Below are 18948 nucleotides of genomic sequence, written 5' to 3'. Positions count from 1 at the left end.
CAGTTCCTGAAGATTAAGCCCAAAAGACCCACCCCTACATCTCATTAATTCCACATGAACCCCTATTGTCTTCTTATTTTTTGTTTAAACCCGAATCAAGGCTTGTTTTTACTAAAATGGTCCAGGCCCATACCTATACTAAGACTGAATTGGACCGAGGTTGAGGCTCACATATATTCCACCCTCTTGGTACTTATCTTATATGATTGCCCTATCCCCTTACACCTCTAATATTCTAATGATATACTCATAAGTATATGTATACTACGTGTATATCCTATGTATATCTCTTCTTTTTCTCATTAACTTAGTGTATATTTTATGTATATCTAGCCTTAAACATGTCCATGAACTTATAATTCAACCAATTACCTAAACATCTTTTCCCAACTTAGTAAGTAATGATATCTATCCTACACTAAGGCCAATTCAGATCCAAGCTAACTAAATCAACACTAACAGATAAACTATTCACACAAGTTTGGCATAACCCCAAGCATTAACAGTTTGCAGAAAAATACAGGAAGATCCAATTAAACACATTAACTGCTCATAATTCTAGGCCATGTCAGAATAGACGGAACATATTCACCCCATGGACCAAACACAAACAAGAAGGGTCATAGGACAGAATCAAGCAGACTTCAAAGAGTACAAGCTTACAGTTTAGGCAAGCAAGGACAGCACAAGCAGGACAGAATTTTAATAAATTCAAATGACCAAAGATGACATAGGGGTGAACCCTTTAAGCTTTCAGTCAAATTTAATAGATCAAAGGGAGTACACAGAGGAGAAATGCAGGGTCAAGATATGCTATAGCTTATGTGAAATGAAAAACAGAAGAACAACTGTGACCTAGTTCTCAGCAGAATCTTTAGGAAAATGGATAGCACAAGAAATTCAAGTGGTTTTAAGGGATTTTAGTGATTCAACATTCATTCAAAAAGTAAAACTTACTAGTCAGATTTTAACTTAGTCAATTATTTTCCCTTTTTCTAAAAATTAGTGATCTTAGATGGACAGATTCTTCCCTTAACTATGCCTGCTATGTCTGACCACTTAGCAAGTTCACTTCATTGCAATCTTTTGATCCAATGATAAGAAGAGAGTACAAATAGTATGGATATGGCAAACACACATCCCATAGACCAAAAGACATGCCATGACACCTTTTATTTGGAGGAGAGATACTATGAGCCAAGCTATACTTGGCTCTTCTCAATCCCCACTCTAAGGTGTCTTTAAAAGGCTTCCCTAGGTCAAGTGACTTAGGATTTGCATATATACACACATGGCCTTGTCTCCTTATCATTCAACCAAATCAAGTACCATACAATAATGACAACTAACATTTACAGGTTGACTCAACTGACCTATTCCCTTATTAAACAGTAAGAACCATACTTCAAAACTTCTTTCTAATTCCAAATTTTTATTGCTTAACCACTAGAAGTATAACTCACACACAAGTCCATAATATTCTTATCAACAGCCTTTAGTTCATTTCTAATAGTTGATTATTAAGGAAAATAGCTCAAAATCTTCAATTGTTGACTCTTAACTCAAACTTAAGGCCTCATGCTTCAACTAATTAGGCTAACACATCTTTAAGGTTAAACTTAGATGAATCATCACAGATGCATTAACAGTTTCAGGCATTCAAAAAGAGTTAAGTAGTATCATTTAAGATCATTTAGGCCATTACTGTTAAGTTCTATAACCATATGTCATCATATTAAAGGGGTAGGCAGTCAAGCAATGACACCAAATCATATAGACCAATTATCAGAATTCAGATCAAAGGCTCAAAATAGTTCAAGAATGGACATTGCAAGCATGTTTTCATTGATCCAGTTTACTTTAAACAAGACTATGCAGGAACTTTATGATTTAAAGTATTTAACTCAGACTCTTTTACAAACCTCAGACATGGAACAATCACACACATGTGTGGAAACCAGTGCTATTCAAGAAAAGAAGAGAAAACATGTAAGCAAGTAATCAAACAGGCTAGGATCTAATTTTAGCTTTCAATACTGATCTCTCAAACTTTCAACATAGACCAACTCTTAAGATTCTTAGCACAATTAGGTTCCCAGAAGCAGAGTACTAACCTCAAACAAGTCCCAAAAGATAATATACAAATGCACAGGCCAACATAAAGCAAGATATTCATGTTATCAAGCAGACCACACAGCAAATATTCAAGTTCTCACTCCCATGACTAGTGACTCAGTAATTTAGACCATTAACAGCTTGGACTTTAGGTAGAACCATTCATATCAATAAACAGTACATATGCCTAAGTCATACAGGTCTAAATAGCTTCATTTCTCCCTTCCCCTCTCCTACTTTATCTTAGTTACTAAAGAGATCAGTCTTATAAGGCAATTTATCTTCCTAATTCATTATTAACAATCAATGACCTATATTTAGTCCATACCTTCCACCCTAATAGTCTCACAATTAGTTCAGACCCCTTCTAAACTCTTTTTTATTATGGTTATGATTTTGATTAGTGTCTAATACTTACTTAACAATAGTGAGTTTATCCAAATAGGGCTAAAACTTTTCAGTACCCATCAATACAGACTTAAGTTGTCAGATTCAAGACCATATGCCAACATTTTAAGTGTTTAAGGGACTACACAACATTTAAGGTTTTGTTAAGAGTTCAAATACACCTCAGTACCTAACACACTATCAGGTTGAGCCATTGTTTAGTTGCTGCAAGCATCTCATACCATTACCCCAACAAAAACACCTTAGTAATAACTAGCTAAACATTACACTAAGCATGAATTGAGGATTTTTATGCCATCATTTCAGCCAGCAGCATGTTAATAACTAGCTAAATATCACATTAAGCATAAACTGAATATTTTTACACCATTACTCCAACAAACATCACATAAAGAACTAGCTAAACATTATACTAAACTGAACATAAATTTAAAAAGGGGGCAAGAAAATGATAAAGGCTTGCCTTTTGATGTGCCTTTTTGATGTGCAAGCCTAAGTGCTTCTTTTCCTCGACTCAGCCACACACAAGAGCATATAAAATCAAATTTTTTGAACTAGAAAACCTAACTCTTTTGAAGTTAAGAATAAAATTTTACTAAAACACAGATTTAAATTTGAATGAACTCAAATTTTAACTCAGCCACACAAAAGAGCATATAAAATCAAATTTTTTGAACTAGAAAACCTAACTCTTTTGAAGTTAAGAATAAAATTTTACTAAAACACAGATTTAAATTTGAATGAACTCAAATTTTAAGCTTTTGCTTTGCTTGAGGGTTTAAGACTTTTTTTTTTGTGAGGGTTGGGGTTCTATTTATAGAACCCCAAAGTTCATACAAAGGAGCAAAATAAACGATGTGGGACAAACAATTTGCCTAGAATTTAACCTTTGCAAATGACATCTACGGCTTAAATTGATTCAACAACAACGAATGGTTAGATCTGAGCCTTGTTGAACTCGATCCGACCCATTCACTTTCAACCAATGAGATTTGAGTAAATACGAACACAGTACAACAAATAAGACAGCAAAGATCAACTTTTTGACTCCGTAATTTCAAAAGAAAGCAAAAGAAAAGGGCGATTATCGCGTTTGGGAGAGATTCAAGTGAAAACAAAGCTTGAAATTAATTGTTTCATGTAAATGACTCTGCAAAAGCTGCGTATCTTCTGTCCTCTCTATGATTTTACAGTTTTTAGACTAGAGAGAAAGAGAGAGTGTAGGCGGCGGCTTTAGGGTTTGCGAAGAAAGGGAAAAAGAGAGAAAGGGGGTGAAGATAGGGGTCGTTTGGTATGAAATGAAATGTTATGGGGGGGGGGGGGCAAAAAAAAGACTTTCTCTGTCATAGAAAGAACTCTCTCTGTACAAATGACTATTTCCTAACGTCTCTATTAACAAGAGCCCACACTGAGACGACCCTTAATTTAGTAGAAATTTCACAAAATTCGACCTATGCTTCTGTTGTTTCACCGAATTCGATGCCAAGTTCAAGTTCTAACAGCATACAGGTGGTGAAAGCCAGAGTATCCACTCACAATGGGGTACCAGCTGTTATCTTTAAAGCCAAAGAATTTTATGGTGCTATGACACATCACTGCAGACTGACTCTTGTTGGTAAGTTTCTCAAAAGTAGACATACTATTGAAAAGATTAGAAGTGCTTTTGCTGAGAAAATTTCAACCAAAAGGACTGTTAATATTGGGGCTTTTGATTTCAGAACTGTTTTCATGGATTTTAAATGTGAACAAGACTATAAAAATGTATTTTTTAGAAGAATGGTTGAGATTGATGAACAACAAATGTGGCTTGAGCAATGGACTCCGGATTTTAAATCGGATGAAGATGCTCCTTTTGCACCAGTTTGGGTATTACTTCCTGGTCTTCCATTGAATTGTCATTACTGGGATTATATTAAACAGATCTTATCCCCAGTAGGAGTCCCACAAATGCTGGATAATGCTACCATAGCTAAGAACAGACCAAGTTTAGCCAAGGCTCGAGTGATAATTGACTTAACTAAGCCGCGAGTGGAAAAAATTTGGATTGGGCTAGAAGATGAAGATACTCCACTTAGAGGCTTCTACCAAAAGCTTGATTATGAGCAAGTCCCTAAATATTGCAAACACTATAAAAGAATAGGACATTCTCTTGAGGTATGCAGGTGGGCAGAAAAGAAGAAGCAAGCGCAACAAAACAAGAAGAATCAGAAGATGGAGGAAAAAGAGCTGAGCAAAAACAAAGGGAATGAAAGATCTGAGGCACCTGGGGTGAATCCTAAAAATGCAAAAGAGAAAGACAACAACGAGAAGGCCTCCAAAAATGCTAAGAATGATCAGTCGAAACAACTAAAAGGTAATGATAACAACAAAAATAATAAGAAGGATGAGATAGCTATGGAAGATCAAAGTAATCCTCAAGTTAATCAGAATAACCAACAGACGACTAGAGAGGAAGCAAGCATCACTGAGAAAAGTGATGATCAAGTCTCTAGAGAGAATGTTAATAACAACAAAGATAAAGAACCCCCCAAGATCCCACAAGTGACACATGGTGAGAAAATTGAAAGGGAGGAAGAACAGAGAGTAAAGCTAATGCTAACAAGGAACCTATAAAAAAGAAGGAGGTAGGTTTTATAGTTGAAAAAAGTAGAACTAATCCCTTGAAAGAATTCAAGGAAAATGCTATGGAGAGGGCTAGAAGGAAAAAGAAAAATCAGAAGAGGAAGGAAGCAAGAAAGGTTAGAATGATAAGCAAGGAAAAATTCAAACAGGTGGAAAAGACTGGCAAGAAAAAATAAGAAATTTTCAGCTTTGGAACTGCAAAAGAGGAATCAGAGATACAAAAGGAATCTCAAGAAATCCAGAAAGTTGTAGAAGTTGTAAAAGAGAACAACAACATGCGTGAAAGTAATGATGATAGAGGAATCAAGGATCAAGAACCTACTAAAAATGATGGGAGTCATGATGATGGCATCTATCAGAATGGTTCAATAGGCAATACTAATAAAGGAGGACATATCACTATAGATCTCAATTTGGAGAAAAATCCCAAAAATGATGATATAGGAGATTCTTTAAAGGAAGATCATGATCAAAGAACTTATTCTACAAATAATAGATTGGCTTCGGTGACAAAGGCAGAAGTGGGAGCTATCAGCATGGCATTTGATGCCATAATCCAAAAACATGACATTTCCCCAAGGGGAAGATCCAGAACCAGGAAAAATAAAGCTACTACTGGAAATAATTCCAGAAGTAGGCTAAGACAGAGAAGCAGTATTGCTTGATCCCCCATATATCTTTTCCATGATTAATACAATATCTTGGAATATAAAGGGGGTCAAATCCAAAAAAGCCTTTATTAGGCTGATAAAAGTTGCAAAAATGCATAAGGTTTAATTTGTAGCTTTACAAGAGCCTTTCACTAGTGACTCAAATCTGGAAAAATACAAGAAAAGGCTTGGTCTTCAATATGCTATGGCAAACAGAAATGGGAAAATTTGGTGCTTTTGGGAGGATTCTATGAATTTTACTGTAGTTTCTAACACCAACCAACAACTTACACTTAAGATCCTTCAACTTTCCACCAATAAAACTTTTTGTTATACCATTGTTTATGCAAAGACTACTGCAAGGAAGAGGAAAAAGCTTTGGTATAAAATAAGAGAAAATATGGCTCAAATTAATGGTCCATGGGCAATATTAGGTGATTTTAATGTTATAACTTCTCCTGGAGAAAAGAGGGGTGGCAGACCTCATAGGATGAGAAATAGCATGGATTTCATCACTTGTATGGATGACTGTGGGCTAGCTGATGCTGGATATAGTGGTAACACCTATACTTGGACAAATAACAGGAAAAGGGGTTACAGGATTTACAAAAGATTGGACAGGGTTCTAAGCAATGAAGAATGGAATGACAATATTGGGAACATTATGGTCAAACACTTGGCTAGAACAGGCTCTGACCATAACATGATTCTGTTTAAAAGTATTGATCGTACTAACAATTTTGTGAGATATTTCAGGTTTCTAAATTTTTGGGCTCTACAATCAAACTTCCAGTAGGTGGTCAAAAGCAACTGGGAAGATATTATTTATGGTAATCCTATGTTCATTTTGCAGGAAAAGCTTAAAAGGATAGCTAAAGCAGTGAGCATTTGGTCAAAGGAATCTATTGGAGACATTTTTGAAAATATGAAGAAATATGAAGATCTCACCACTTAGATGGAACAAAAAATGGATGAGGATGATTTTGAATATAACAAGCAAGAACTCAACAGAGTAAATGCAGAGTATATCAAGTGGATCAGCATCCAGGACAACTTTCTTCAACAAAAAGCTAATATACAGTGGAAAGAAGAAGGAGATTCTTGTACTAAATATTTCTTTAGTACTATTAAACACAGAAGGAGGAAAGCTACTATCCACAGAATCAAAAATGCTAATGGTATATGGTTGGAAGGCAGTGAGACAATCGAAAATACAGCAATCCAGCACTTTGAGAATCTTTTCACTGAAAAGGATCAAATACCTGACTTTGGAGTTTTGAGAAATATTGAAAGATTGGTCACAGATGAAGACAACCAGGAACTTAACAAATTCCCAGAGTAAGCTGAAATCAAAAAAGCCATCATGGATCTGAGTCCAAATAGTGCAGCAAGTCCTGATGGATTTAATGGATTCTTCTTTCAAAGCCGTTGGCAGATCATCAAGAGTGATTTAATCAACTTTGTTCAAAGTTTCTACTGTGGTAAAAGGCTGACCAAGTACTTTACTCATACATGTTTAGTACTTATTCCCAAAGTTGAAGAACCTACTAGTTTTTCACAATTAAGGCCAATCAGTTTAACTAATTTTTCAAACAAAATCATTTCCAAGATTATGGCCTCTAGACTAAATTTGCTAATTCCTAAGTTGATATCTGGTAATCAGTCTGGGTTTATTAGTGGTAGGCTCATCACAGAGAATATACTACTAACCCAAGAGATTATTCATGGTATTAACAAAGGAAAGAAAGCTAATATTGTTTTCAAACTGGATATGGAAAAAGCATATGATAAAGTTTCTTGGTTGTGTGTGATTTTCATTCTTAGAAAATTTGGTTTCTCTGAATTCTTTATTGACCAAATTTGGAGACTAATTTCAGATGTTTAGTACTCTATCATTATCAATGGTGAAAGAAAAGGTTTCTTTCACTCGATTAGAGGATTAAAACAAGGAGATCCTCGCTCCCCTCACTTTTCATATTAACTATTGAGCTTTTAACTAACCTTCTTCACAAAGTTTATGATAAAGACAGGTATATTGGATATGGCATGATCACAGATGGCCCTAGGATTAATCATCTTGCATACGCAGATGACATAATCCTATTCACTTCCTGGGACAATTATTCTCTTAAAACCATTATGAGACAGTTAAGGAAGTATGAAGAGGTATCTGGCCAGAAGATCAACAAAGCTAAGAGTATGTTTCTAACTGCTTCTCATGCAGCTTCTGGCACAATAAGCAGGGTGAAAAGGATTACAGGATTTCAAGAAGGGAATTTTCCTTTTACCTACCTAGGGTGTCCCATCTACACTGGAAGAAAGAGAATTTCTCATTATGCTGAAATATCTTCAAAGATTGTTAAAAGGATAGCAGGTTGGCAGGGTAACTTATTATCTCCCGGAGGTAAAGCAGTTATCATTCAACAGGTCCTACAATCTCAAACTATACATATACTTGCTACTGTTTCCCCTCCCAAAATTATGCTCAAACAATTGGAGAAATACTTTGCAAATTTTTTTTTAGGCCAAAGTGAGGGGAAGAATAAGTATCATTGGGGTGGTTGGAAAAATCTGTGTTATCCAAAGGATGAAGAAGGACTTGGATTCAAATCTCTGACTGATATTCAGAGTTCCTTTATTATCAAAAGATGGTGGAGATTCAGAACTCAAAAGAGCTTATGGGCAGATTATCTAAAGGCCAAATATTGCATTAGAGTTAATTCAGTGGCTAGAAATTGGAGCTCTGGACAATCACAAAGTTGGAAGGAGCTATTAGCTTGCAGAGAAATTGTTGAACCTCACATGCTATGGAAAATAAATAGTGGCACATCCCTATTTATTGGACAGGACTTGGGCCTTTAGCATCTATGCTACAACCAGGGCCCAAAGCAGGAAATACAAGGGTAAGTGAGTTCATGAATGGGAGGAACTGGGACATTTATATGCTCAATAATACAGTCCCTCTGACTTTGAAAAATCACATTGAGAAGATCCAAATAGCTGACCAAAACAAGCCCGACACTTGTTTATGGACACTAAACAGTGATGGCAAGTTTACTAGTTCTACTGCTAGAGACCTAATTAGACAGAGAAGGGACAAGAATGATACTTATAAGAAGTTATGGTACATAGGTATTCCATTTAAAATGGCTTTCCTGAACTGGAGGATCTTGAAGAAAAAGCTTCCCCTAGATGATATTATTCCCAAGTTTGGACAAAGTGTAGTATCCAAATGTAACTGTTGTAATACCTCAAAATCAGAGACAATGCAACATGTCTTTGTAGAAGGACCAATAGCTAGAAAAGTTTGGAAATACTATGCTGATCCTCTTGGAATCAGAATGCAAGATGGAACTGTGAGGCAATTGATGTGGAGTTGGTGGGCATCTAACAACTCAAATACCTTGCAAAGAACCCTTTGTAACATTTTACCTGGCATCATAAACTGGGAATTATGGAAAAGAAGGAGTGCTAGTAGGTATGGTCAGAATTCTTATTCTGTAAACAAGATTGTATATAATATTAACTTCCAAACAAAGATTTTATTATACAAGAACTTTACACAGATTAACCTTCACTTGTCTTGGAGAAATATTTGTGTCATTGCAGATAACTATTCTACTCCTATCACTAGCCTAAAAGTATGTTGGGACAAGCCTCCAGCACCAAGCTTCAAGATAAACACTGATGGTAGATCATTAGAAAGAGAAAAGAAGGCTGGAAAAGGTGGAATAATCAGAGATCATAATGGGAGCATGATATTTGCATACAGTGAATCTTTAGAGTTCTGCAGCAACAACATGGCAGAAATCAAAGCTGCTATCATGGGTTTACAGTACAGCTCAACATTGGGGCTGAAGAATGTTATTCTAGAGATGGACTCCAAGCTTATAGTGGAAATGATTAATGGAACTAATCACCCTTCATGGAGATTTCAACACTTGATAGAAATCATTCAGGACTGGCTAAGCAAACTACATGGCACTACAAGACACTGCTATAGAGAGGCTAATACAGTAGCTGATATTCTATCCAAGCAAGGATCCTTTTTTGGAGAAAATAGTGTTTACCAAAATATCCAAAGTCTAACTAAGGAAGCTATTAGTTCATACAGGTTAGACAAATGTGGTATGGCTAGTTTCAAGATCAAGAAGAAAAAACTAGGTATAGGCTAACTATTATGAGAACAAATGATAAATCTGGATGTCACCAGTTTCAACATTTGTTCTAAAAGAATTTTTGAAAGCTAACTCTATAGGAGGAGACCCCTCTATCTGGTGAAGGAATGGCCTGTCATTACCTTCCCTTTTTGTTGGATATGTTACCATGTAACTATCCCCCTCTGTACTTCAATTGTTCATAATAAAATCTCAATTTAACCAAAAAAAAAAGGGGGGGGGGGGGGGATATTACCCCTTAAGCTGAACGGATTTGGGCCGGGTCCTGGTCCATTTTTTGACTGGACTCGGTCCAAGTTACAAAGAAATGAGGATGGCCCTTTCACGTATGTATATAACGTGTGTGTGTGTATATATATATACACATAAAGTTTAAAATGGTTGATTATTAACCATACTATTCCACTTATAACCTAATATGATTAATTGATTTAAAATCGGCTAATTATGTAAATGGGCTCAACTTTGCAAATACAACCTTAATTGATTTTAATCTAATTGATTATTTCAATTATGGCCCTATTTGGATTAATTAGATAATTAAAGTTAAATTACACTAATGACCTCAATTAATTTGAGCCAAATGAATTTGGCCATTTCAATTAAGGCCATAAAAAGGCTAATTTTGCAAAATTGACCCCAATTGCTTTAACCATGAATTGATTAATTCAATTATGGCCATAACTAAGACGTTTAAAAAATTAAAAAATCAATTTGCAATAATGCCCCTCCTATTGACTAATCAATCTAATTAAATACTAAATCAGTTCATTAATTTAAATCAATTACACAAGCACACAGAATTAAAGGTTGAGGGGTAGAATGGTCAATTCTTTTAATTACTCAAATTCCTTGGATTTAAAGGGAATAAATGATTTGTTAATTTGACTTTTAACAATTTAGCCATTAAGTAAATAATTATTCAAAAATGTTTTGCCTTTGATTAATTCTAACAAAATATTTCGTAATGTCATAAAATACCAATTAATTCCTAAATGATTTGTAATATCATAAAAATCTCTTTATCAATTTAAAGGAGTAAAATATTAACATGAACAATTTTTATAAAAATTATTTAAACCCTTTAAGATGCATGGCTCATTTTGTTTATTATCCAAGGACTCTGAGTAATAAAAATAAATTATGGGAGGTCAAAAATTAGGTGTCAACAACTGCCCCTTCGGTGTTCGAGGATGGCGGGACCATCCATAAGCAACGAAATTTGACTAACCCTAATTTTTGACTGACCCGACTCATTCTACCTCTCAACCTTATGCAATTTTCACATATGTGGCCGAACCCTGGCTTTTGAGTTTCCTACATATCTCGGGCTATACAAGAATTCAGGCCACTTGTAGTTCGACTCAACTAAAGACTTTTAAGTGATTCGAGAGGAAAGTCCTAAGATTCCCGGTGTAGTGACTAGTGTTTCTCTGGAAAACTGTTAGAATGTGACCGACTCTCTGATCTTGAGCCCGCCTACACATCCCTGATCTTTGGGAATCAGGTCACATGCAGTTCGACTCGTTAGAGAAAAGCATATCCCTTATGTGGGAACGCCTTCAGATTTCCCGTTGTGCATCCGATCGGTCGCGATTTTAGTAAAGAAAAATAAAACAGACAAAATTGTGTCTGAGTCAGAGATTGGATGGCTTCCAAATCCTGGCCGAAGAGCTTGACTCTTATAGGCACCCTATTTTGACCGGCTACGTAAGAAAAAGTTTTACGTTTGCTCCGCAATTTGTCTGGATCTGGTTTAGCAAGCAGGCTCCTTTCTGGCGGCTGTGTGCCTGTTTTCTGGACTTGACAATATTGTAGATATTTTTCGTGGAATTTTAGATGAATGGCCCTCTCGGTTGTTTGCATGAATGGCCCTCTGCAGTTTGATATGAATGGCCCTCTCTGCATATGAATGGCCCTCTCGGCAGTTTGATATGAATGGCCCTCTCGGCAGTTTGTATGAATGGCCCTTTCGGCTATTTGTATGAATGGCCCTCTCGGCAGTTTGTATGAATGACCCTCTTGGCAGTTTTGTATCAATGGCCCTCTCGGTAGTTTGTATGAATCGCCCTCTCGGTAGTTTGTATGAATGGCCCTCTTGGCAGTTTTGTATGAATGACCCTCTCGAAAGATTAAATAAATAAATGGCCCTCTCAGTATGCAGATGACAGATATGGCCCTTGTGGCTGGATGATCTTTCTTTCATCCATTGTATTGGTTGTTGACCCTTATGGTCGGATATGCCCTTTCATCCCCGTCATGACCCTTTTGGTCGTATTTATCTTTGCGCTTATTCATTGTGACCCTCTTGGTCTGATATATCTTTGTCATTCACTCTTTGTGTGACCCTTTTGGTCAGATTTGTCTTTATGCTCATTCATTCTTTGCATGACCCTTTAGGTCAGCTATGTCTTCGTCGTTCATTCTTTTCGTGACCCTCGTCGTCGGATATTCTTTTGTCCATTTGTTTTGTGACCCTTGTTGTCAGATGTGTCTTTATCGTCCATTCTCTGCTATGACCTCCTGGTACTTTGCCGCCTGGCTGAGTTTGCTTTTTGCCTTTGCTGTGAGTAAGCCGGTTGATGACGTGCCTGCTGTCCTGTTAAAAACCTGCATCCACAGAAAAATTATGAGTTTTCTAAAAGGCCAATTAGTGTCGTTGTCCTCCCATCCGGTGTCTCCTCTTGATGCTCCTTTGAACCCTCTTGGGCTTGGTATTTCGATAGATGTTTTTGGGATGTACTTATACTAATTTTAAAGTTGAAAAGTAAAGTTTGTAAAATGCGCGTTGTTTTCCTTTTTAGAAATGTTTTATTTCATTTTGTGTCATGACGTGTGTTTTCTTCGAACGAGGTCTTCCGATTCTTCCCGGAGATGCGATTGCTGAGTTCTGAACTGGTAGAATTTTTGAGATCTTTCTCAAAAATTCTGGCCCAGTTTTAGGTCTTGGTCTGATCGACTCTTGTATTGTCTTGTCATGCAGGAATTTTTGAGGTTCCCTAAAAAATTCTACCCCAGTGTATGGCTTTGCTCTGCCCTCTTCTTTGTTGATTTCTGATAGGAATTTTTGAGGTTTCCTCAAAATACCCCAGTGTAGGGCTGATGCTGGCTGATTTTTGTGCCGACCCTTATAGCTTGATCTTGTTGAATTCTCCTGCTTTATTGTCTCTGAGGTTTTCTAAGGGTTTCTTGCGTTTTTCTTTTATGACGACCGAGCTCAAAAGCGCCTACGTATCCTGTCGCAGCAGTAATTCAGGTCGAACGTAGTTTAGAATAAAGTAACTGAGTTTTGGTTTTTTTTTTTTTTTACTAATAATGCGACCGGGTCTGATATGGACTACCTACGTATCCCACTCTGGGGAAGTCAGGTCATTGCGTAGTTCATTACATAGATGATTTATTGTTTCCTATTCTATTACAAAATATGATTACAAGAAAAAGATACGATTAAAAGGAAATGATAATGCAATTACAAGCAAATCCTAAACATAGTATCTCTTGAGTGCGTTTGCATTGATAGCTTTGGGCCACTCTTGTCCGTCCATCTCGGATAGGACTACGGCTCCTCCTGAAAGTAATTTGTTGACCATGTATGGTCCTTGCCAGTTTGACGCGAATTTTCCTTTATATTCCTCTTGGTGGGGGAAGATTCACTTGAGTACAAGTTGCCTAATTTGGAAGTGTCGGGCTCTGACTCATTTGTTAAAAGCACGAGACATCCTTTCTCTGTACAGCTGTCCGTGCCATACCGCCACCATTCTCTTTTCATCTATCATGGTTAGTTGCTCGTAGCGATTTCTGAACCATTCTGCATCATTTAGCTCTGCCTTTTGGATGATCCTGAGTGAAGGGATCTCCACTTCTGCGGGTATGACCGCTTCATTACCGTAGACAAGGAGATATGGGGTTTGATCGGTGGATGTCCGAGTTGTTGTTCTGTACCTCAACAAAGCGTAAAGCAACTGCTCATGCCAATTCTTGTAATTATCAATCATTTTCCTCAAGATCCTTTTGATGTTCTTGTTGGCAGCATCTACGGCTCCATTCATCTGTGGCCGATAGGCGGTAGATTTTTTGTGAGTGATCTCTAATTGTTCACAGATGCCCTTCATCAAATGGCTGTTCAGATTCGCACCATTTTCTGTGATGATGGATTCAAGTACACCGAAGCGACATATCAAATTGTTCTTGACGAAGTCAGCCACGACTTTCTTGGTCACTGATTTGTGGGAAGTCGCCTCTACCCATTTGGTGAAATAGTCGATGGCGACTAAGATGAAGCGATGTCCATTGGAGGCTGGAGGCTCGATGGGTCCTATGATGTCCATTCCCATGCCACGAATGACCAAGGCGAGCTCACCGCATGTAACTCTGTGGGGGGAACCTGTTACGGTTCGCTTTTACGCGAGTTAAGGCATAAAAGTTACTGCGAGGTTATTGGTGCTCTATTTGGATATTTAGCTTTTTAGAGTCGCCACCTAATTTATTCAAAAGGAAAATTAGGAAAACCGGGTTTAAAGAGTTTTAGTAAGGAAAAAAGTCTTTTTGGACCCCCAGGAGGTAAGGTTTTAAGATCCCCCGGTAGGTTTTAAGCACCTCTATTAAGAGAGATACGGTTGACCTACGAGCTTCACTGTAAGGTTTATTCATTTGTTTATGTGTGTAAAGTTTTCCGCAAAAAATGTAGAATTTTAGCATCATATTAGTATAAGTTTAGAAAATTTCGGCAAAAAGTCCTCCTTATAAATAAGGGGTTTGTGGTGCAAAAAATCCACGCAAGTGTTCAACCCACTTCATTTTCGGACTAGGACACACCCGGGGTCGCCCCCGAGTAGAGTCGCTACTATTCTAGTCCTAACGATATGAGTTTAGTACTTACGGGTTTTATATACTTATGAAAATAGGGGATATATATATATATATATATATATATATATATATATATATATATATACAATACAAGTTTTTTATGTTAAGTCCAAATTATATATATATATATATATATATATATACAAGTGAAGCCCAATAAGTCAACTCGGCAATCCACATACCTAGATCCATCAAACTTCAAACTCAGGCCCAATATCAACCTTTCGGTCCAGATTATTTCTGGTCTATAATATCACTTTTTGGTCCAAAATGCAACGAATGGGCCAGTTTCCCAAAACTTCCATTTTTCAGTTCGTGTAAAATAGCCCAATTCAGTTTCAGTCCAATCAGCTTAAATTTCCAAATTTTTAGCCCAAGTTCATCAGGTCTAATAGATCCAAAATGTGCCCAGTTTTTTCAAAAAATGCAGCCCAAAAAAACGTGCCTCCTTAAAAAATAAAGACCACTGATTTCGGTCTAGTTTTTGTGTGGACTTCTAGGCCCAAATATCCAATTCTGCAAACGCTCCTTTGTTTCAAACAAACCGCTTTTTTTTTTGGTCTAAAATCTACATTGTTGTCATCAGTTTCCCAAATGACCCTTTTTGTACAAAAACTTCTTCGCAATCTCAAAACGAGTTCCAATTCAAAAAAATCACTTTGTTATTCTTATCCCAAAATCATTATATTTAGCAAAATGCTCATGTTCTTAGAGTTAATTATTTGAAAGCCAAAGTTGATGGACTAACACTTCTTGTTATCTTGATCACCTAATTAACTAGGTGGTTACACTAATTCTACATCCCATAAGGTTTCACTAATATAAGGTTTAATTTTACAAAAGAAAAGCCATACAACAAATAAGATGAAAGGAGAGGAAGAAATTCAATTACTAATGGGCTACCCGCTCCATTAGTGCTATTTTTACCCATAGCTGGGCCTTCAAATATTAGCTTCCCTTTCCACTTTTCTTGCGGACTCGATCAAGAAAGGGTATTGGGCCCTTGGCCCAAAAAGGTTTATGCAATAGAACTCACCCATCAAATAGTGTTTCATGCAAGCAAAGAAAAGGGGAAGTATGGATTAGGAGAATAAAGGACTGATATAATAAATATGTATAAGGCATGTAACTCTAATGTACATCATTTAAGAGAATAGAATTTTGACTAGGCATATATATACCTAGGCAGACAGAAGACAACACAAAGATAGGCCCAAGTTTGCATATAACCAACATGCCTTACAATTCTAAAAGCACATTAAAACAGTACAGAAATTGGCCCAACATAAAAAATCCACTGGATCATTTCCACAACTAAAAAAAAATAGACAATGCCATATAAGTGAATATACATAATCATCAGCCAATATACCATGATATACACACCCATGGAGACATCAAAAACAACCCAAAAGGGAAAGCTTTTACCCCTTTTATCCTGATGCCACACAAGATCCAAGGGGTTTCCAGGAAACCGAGGCATGCTAGACACCAGAGAAGGTTCAGCCTTAATCCCTAAGTGTTGTTTTGTTTCTCCCTTTATGTGCTTAAACTCATAGTATATAGGAGGAGAAATGTATGTTCAATAGTAATAACAAACAACCCCAACAAGACACACAGATATCAACTAACTCATCAAACAAGTTAACTATTTTATCATCAAGTCTAGTATCTTATTGGACTCAAATGGAACCAAACATAATAATCTAATAAACTTTTGCGCAGTAAAGACAATAAAAAGATAATCCATGATCCCATTTTGAATAAAGCAAATACCAAAACCAGTGCATTGTGTATACAATAATCACCCCTAGAAATCCAGTATAGATGGTCAACACTCAACAATATTCATGAGAACATTATCCAGGTAAGTAACAAAAGCAAGGTGAGATGAGAACATATCTAAGTAGTAAGCATAGTTAAATGCAACCAGTTAACGCAACTACTAGGTCTTGTAGATCATTCATCAAAACATGGGTCAAATGAATTATCATGTAATAGTTTTTAAAGGGCCAACTAAAGTATGGAAATCCACAGTCAAGTAAATCTATATCTAGGAAAAAAAAGCCTAAAAGGGGGTTAACACTTCACTTCAACAGACTCAAGCAAACTTGTCCTACTTAGATATGGGCTATACAAACAACATTCTTAGTTATTTCTTTGGTAAATCAATGAGGTACAACAATATAAACTCAAACAGGTGTTGATAAGGATTGGTATGAATCAGTTTTTAGACAAACAACAGGACATCTGGTAAGTTTTATCTAATCAAATCAAGTTAGTTTTTGCTATTAGAACAACAACAGGCCACACATGTCTATACTTAAAGACCAAATATTAACAAAATGACTCACAATACTCAGGTTTGAAACACATAAACTGATTTTAGTTCAACATCTAGTTAAAGGGAGATTTCAATCCACAAAAAAACAAAAGGAAGCAATCCAGTGCCCTAGACAAGAACAAAGATCAAGAAAAGTCATCACTTCAGTAACTTAGGGTGTTTAAACTCCTTTTAAAGTTATTTCTTTTCAATTAGAACACCAGCATAGTGCACAAGCTAAGACAAACTCCCAATAGGACTTTATAAGTGGATTTAGCAAGCCATGGATTAAAACTGGGATTATAATCAAGTTTGACTACTAACCTATTTAATCATATAACTACAACCAAACATTAATGTCAATACATCACTTTACTATTTTTATCCTATTTTTACAGAATCACATAGATAGGATTAAGCCTTAGTTAAGCTAAACAGAATGTTTTTTTCCTTCCAGAAATCCACATCAATTGAAGACTAAACACAAGGTAAATGTTAGCTTGTCTAGACTGATTGATCATTGTTTTTAGAAAACTTTAAGCATGTCAACTTTCAAGTCATCATATGTTAACCAGCTAAGTTCATAAAGAAGCTCAAATCACATACATAAGACAAGCACTAACTAGGATCAAGTCATACACAAAGGGTTTGAAACTGGCAACATAACAACAATGGTTTTAGACCAAATAAAAATGATCCCTGATTACTATAAATTAGCACATAAACATTATTTAATTAACATAGCCAGTAAATAAGTTGCCAAACATTATTGACTAGAAAAAAAAAACTAATGCTCAATCTAAGCTAGACAAAATCAGCTCAGCAAACATAATTAACTACACTAGGCTTAAATCTATACTTAACTAACAAAGCATAATTAAAAGAATGCAATAAAAAGAGATAGGAAATTACCTTTTTGATGTGCAGCCTAGAAGAGATTTGGATTTGGAAGAAACTTTACTCCTCAAAAATCCCAACACTCAGCCACAAGGAGAAATAAAAACCAAAATTTAAACTAACACTCAACCAAGACTAAGGAAATTCAACTAAAGTGTCCAATTCTAATGTCGGTCACTTTGTCAAAAAACCTAATAGTTTTTTATCAATAATCGCCTCTCTCTTTTTTTGCAAGTAAAAGGGTCCTTTATATAAGAAAATCCCAACCACAAACCCTAATTTCAAATGATGTGGGATAAATCCCCAAATTTGGGATTTCCTTCACTCACAACGTTGTAGGGCTGAGATTTGAAACAAATAACTAAATGGAGGGTCAGATTTGACTTCAAACGAGTCAATCTTCCGAGTTCCTCACGAACCAATAAGATTCAAGTATTCAAACTTGGATACAACAAAAGCCATTAAGTTTTTTCAGTCATACCCGTTGGAATCGCAGAAAAAGCAACAAAAAAAATTTGGAAGTTTACACCCCGTTTGGGTTGCGTTTGGTGAGAAATGGATGAAGCATTAATTGCTTACCTTTCTCGGCCTTGCAAAGGCTGTGAACAACTGCCATCCTCTGAGATTTTACCATTAGAGGTAAAGGTGACGAGGAGAGAGAAGGTGGGAACCACGGCGGCGCCTAGGGTTTAAGGGGGAAAGGGGAAGGGTAGAGAGAGGGTCCGTTTGGACGAAATCAAATGAGAAAGGGGCTTTGCCCCTTCTCTTAACTCATGGGTTGGGCCGGGTTTATATACATATATACATATATATATATGTATACATACATATATACTCGGTCCCTATATATATAATATATATAATATATATATATATATATATATAT

At 36.3% G+C, this 18948-nt stretch overlaps 4 protein-coding genes across 4 annotated transcripts; 3 read left to right on the top strand and 1 right to left on the bottom strand.

Moving 5' to 3' along the window:
- Positions 1-4002: 4002 nt before the first annotated feature.
- LOC132042738 (J protein JJJ2-like) lies at positions 4003-5136 on the top strand. The gene has a single exon (XM_059433267.1). The coding sequence runs from the start codon at positions 4003-4005 to the stop codon at positions 5134-5136; it is 1134 nt and encodes a 377-aa protein (XP_059289250.1).
- Positions 5137-7158: 2022 nt separating this feature from the next.
- Positions 7159-7680, top strand: LOC132042737 (uncharacterized). The gene has a single exon (XM_059433266.1). It carries the CDS (start codon positions 7159-7161, stop codon positions 7678-7680), a length of 522 nt encoding a protein of 173 aa, XP_059289249.1.
- A 161-nt stretch (positions 7681-7841) lies between these two features.
- LOC132042736 (uncharacterized) lies at positions 7842-8657 on the top strand. The gene has a single exon (XM_059433264.1). The coding sequence runs from the start codon at positions 7842-7844 to the stop codon at positions 8655-8657; it is 816 nt and encodes a 271-aa protein (XP_059289247.1).
- A 3812-nt stretch (positions 8658-12469) lies between these two features.
- Positions 12470-14307, bottom strand: LOC132042735 (uncharacterized). The gene is made up of 2 exons (XM_059433263.1): positions 13723-14307; positions 12470-12583 (listed from the first exon to the last, which is right to left on the bottom strand). Exons 1-2 carry the CDS (start codon positions 14305-14307, stop codon positions 12470-12472), a joined length of 699 nt encoding a protein of 232 aa, XP_059289246.1.
- Positions 14308-18948: the final 4641 nt, after the last annotated feature.

The sequence above is a fragment of the Lycium ferocissimum genome, unplaced genomic scaffold (assembly GCF_029784015.1).
Source record: "Lycium ferocissimum isolate CSIRO_LF1 unplaced genomic scaffold, AGI_CSIRO_Lferr_CH_V1 ctg1758, whole genome shotgun sequence".
NCBI lineage: Eukaryota > Viridiplantae > Streptophyta > Magnoliopsida > Solanales > Solanaceae > Lycium > Lycium ferocissimum.
This window is presented reverse-complemented; position numbering and strand designations above follow the sequence as displayed.

What these genes read in the sequence shown, in the direction of transcription:
- LOC132042736 (XM_059433264.1), top strand. Translation starts at nt 7,842, where the DNA reads ATGATCACAGATGGCCCTAGGATTAATCATCTTGCATACGCAGATGAC.
- LOC132042738 (XM_059433267.1), top strand. Translation starts at nt 4,003, where the DNA reads ATGCCAAGTTCAAGTTCTAACAGCATACAGGTGGTGAAAGCCAGAGTA.
- LOC132042735 (XM_059433263.1), bottom strand. Translation starts at nt 14,307, where the DNA reads ATGGGAATGGACATCATAGGACCCATCGAGCCTCCAGCCTCCAATGGA. An exon ending in ATGAAAAGAGAATGGTGGCG is followed by an intron (nt 12,584 to 13,722) that starts GTATGGCACGGA and finishes CTGTGGATGCAG; the next exon opens with GTTTTTAACAGGACAGCAGG.
- LOC132042737 (XM_059433266.1), top strand. Translation starts at nt 7,159, where the DNA reads ATGGATCTGAGTCCAAATAGTGCAGCAAGTCCTGATGGATTTAATGGA.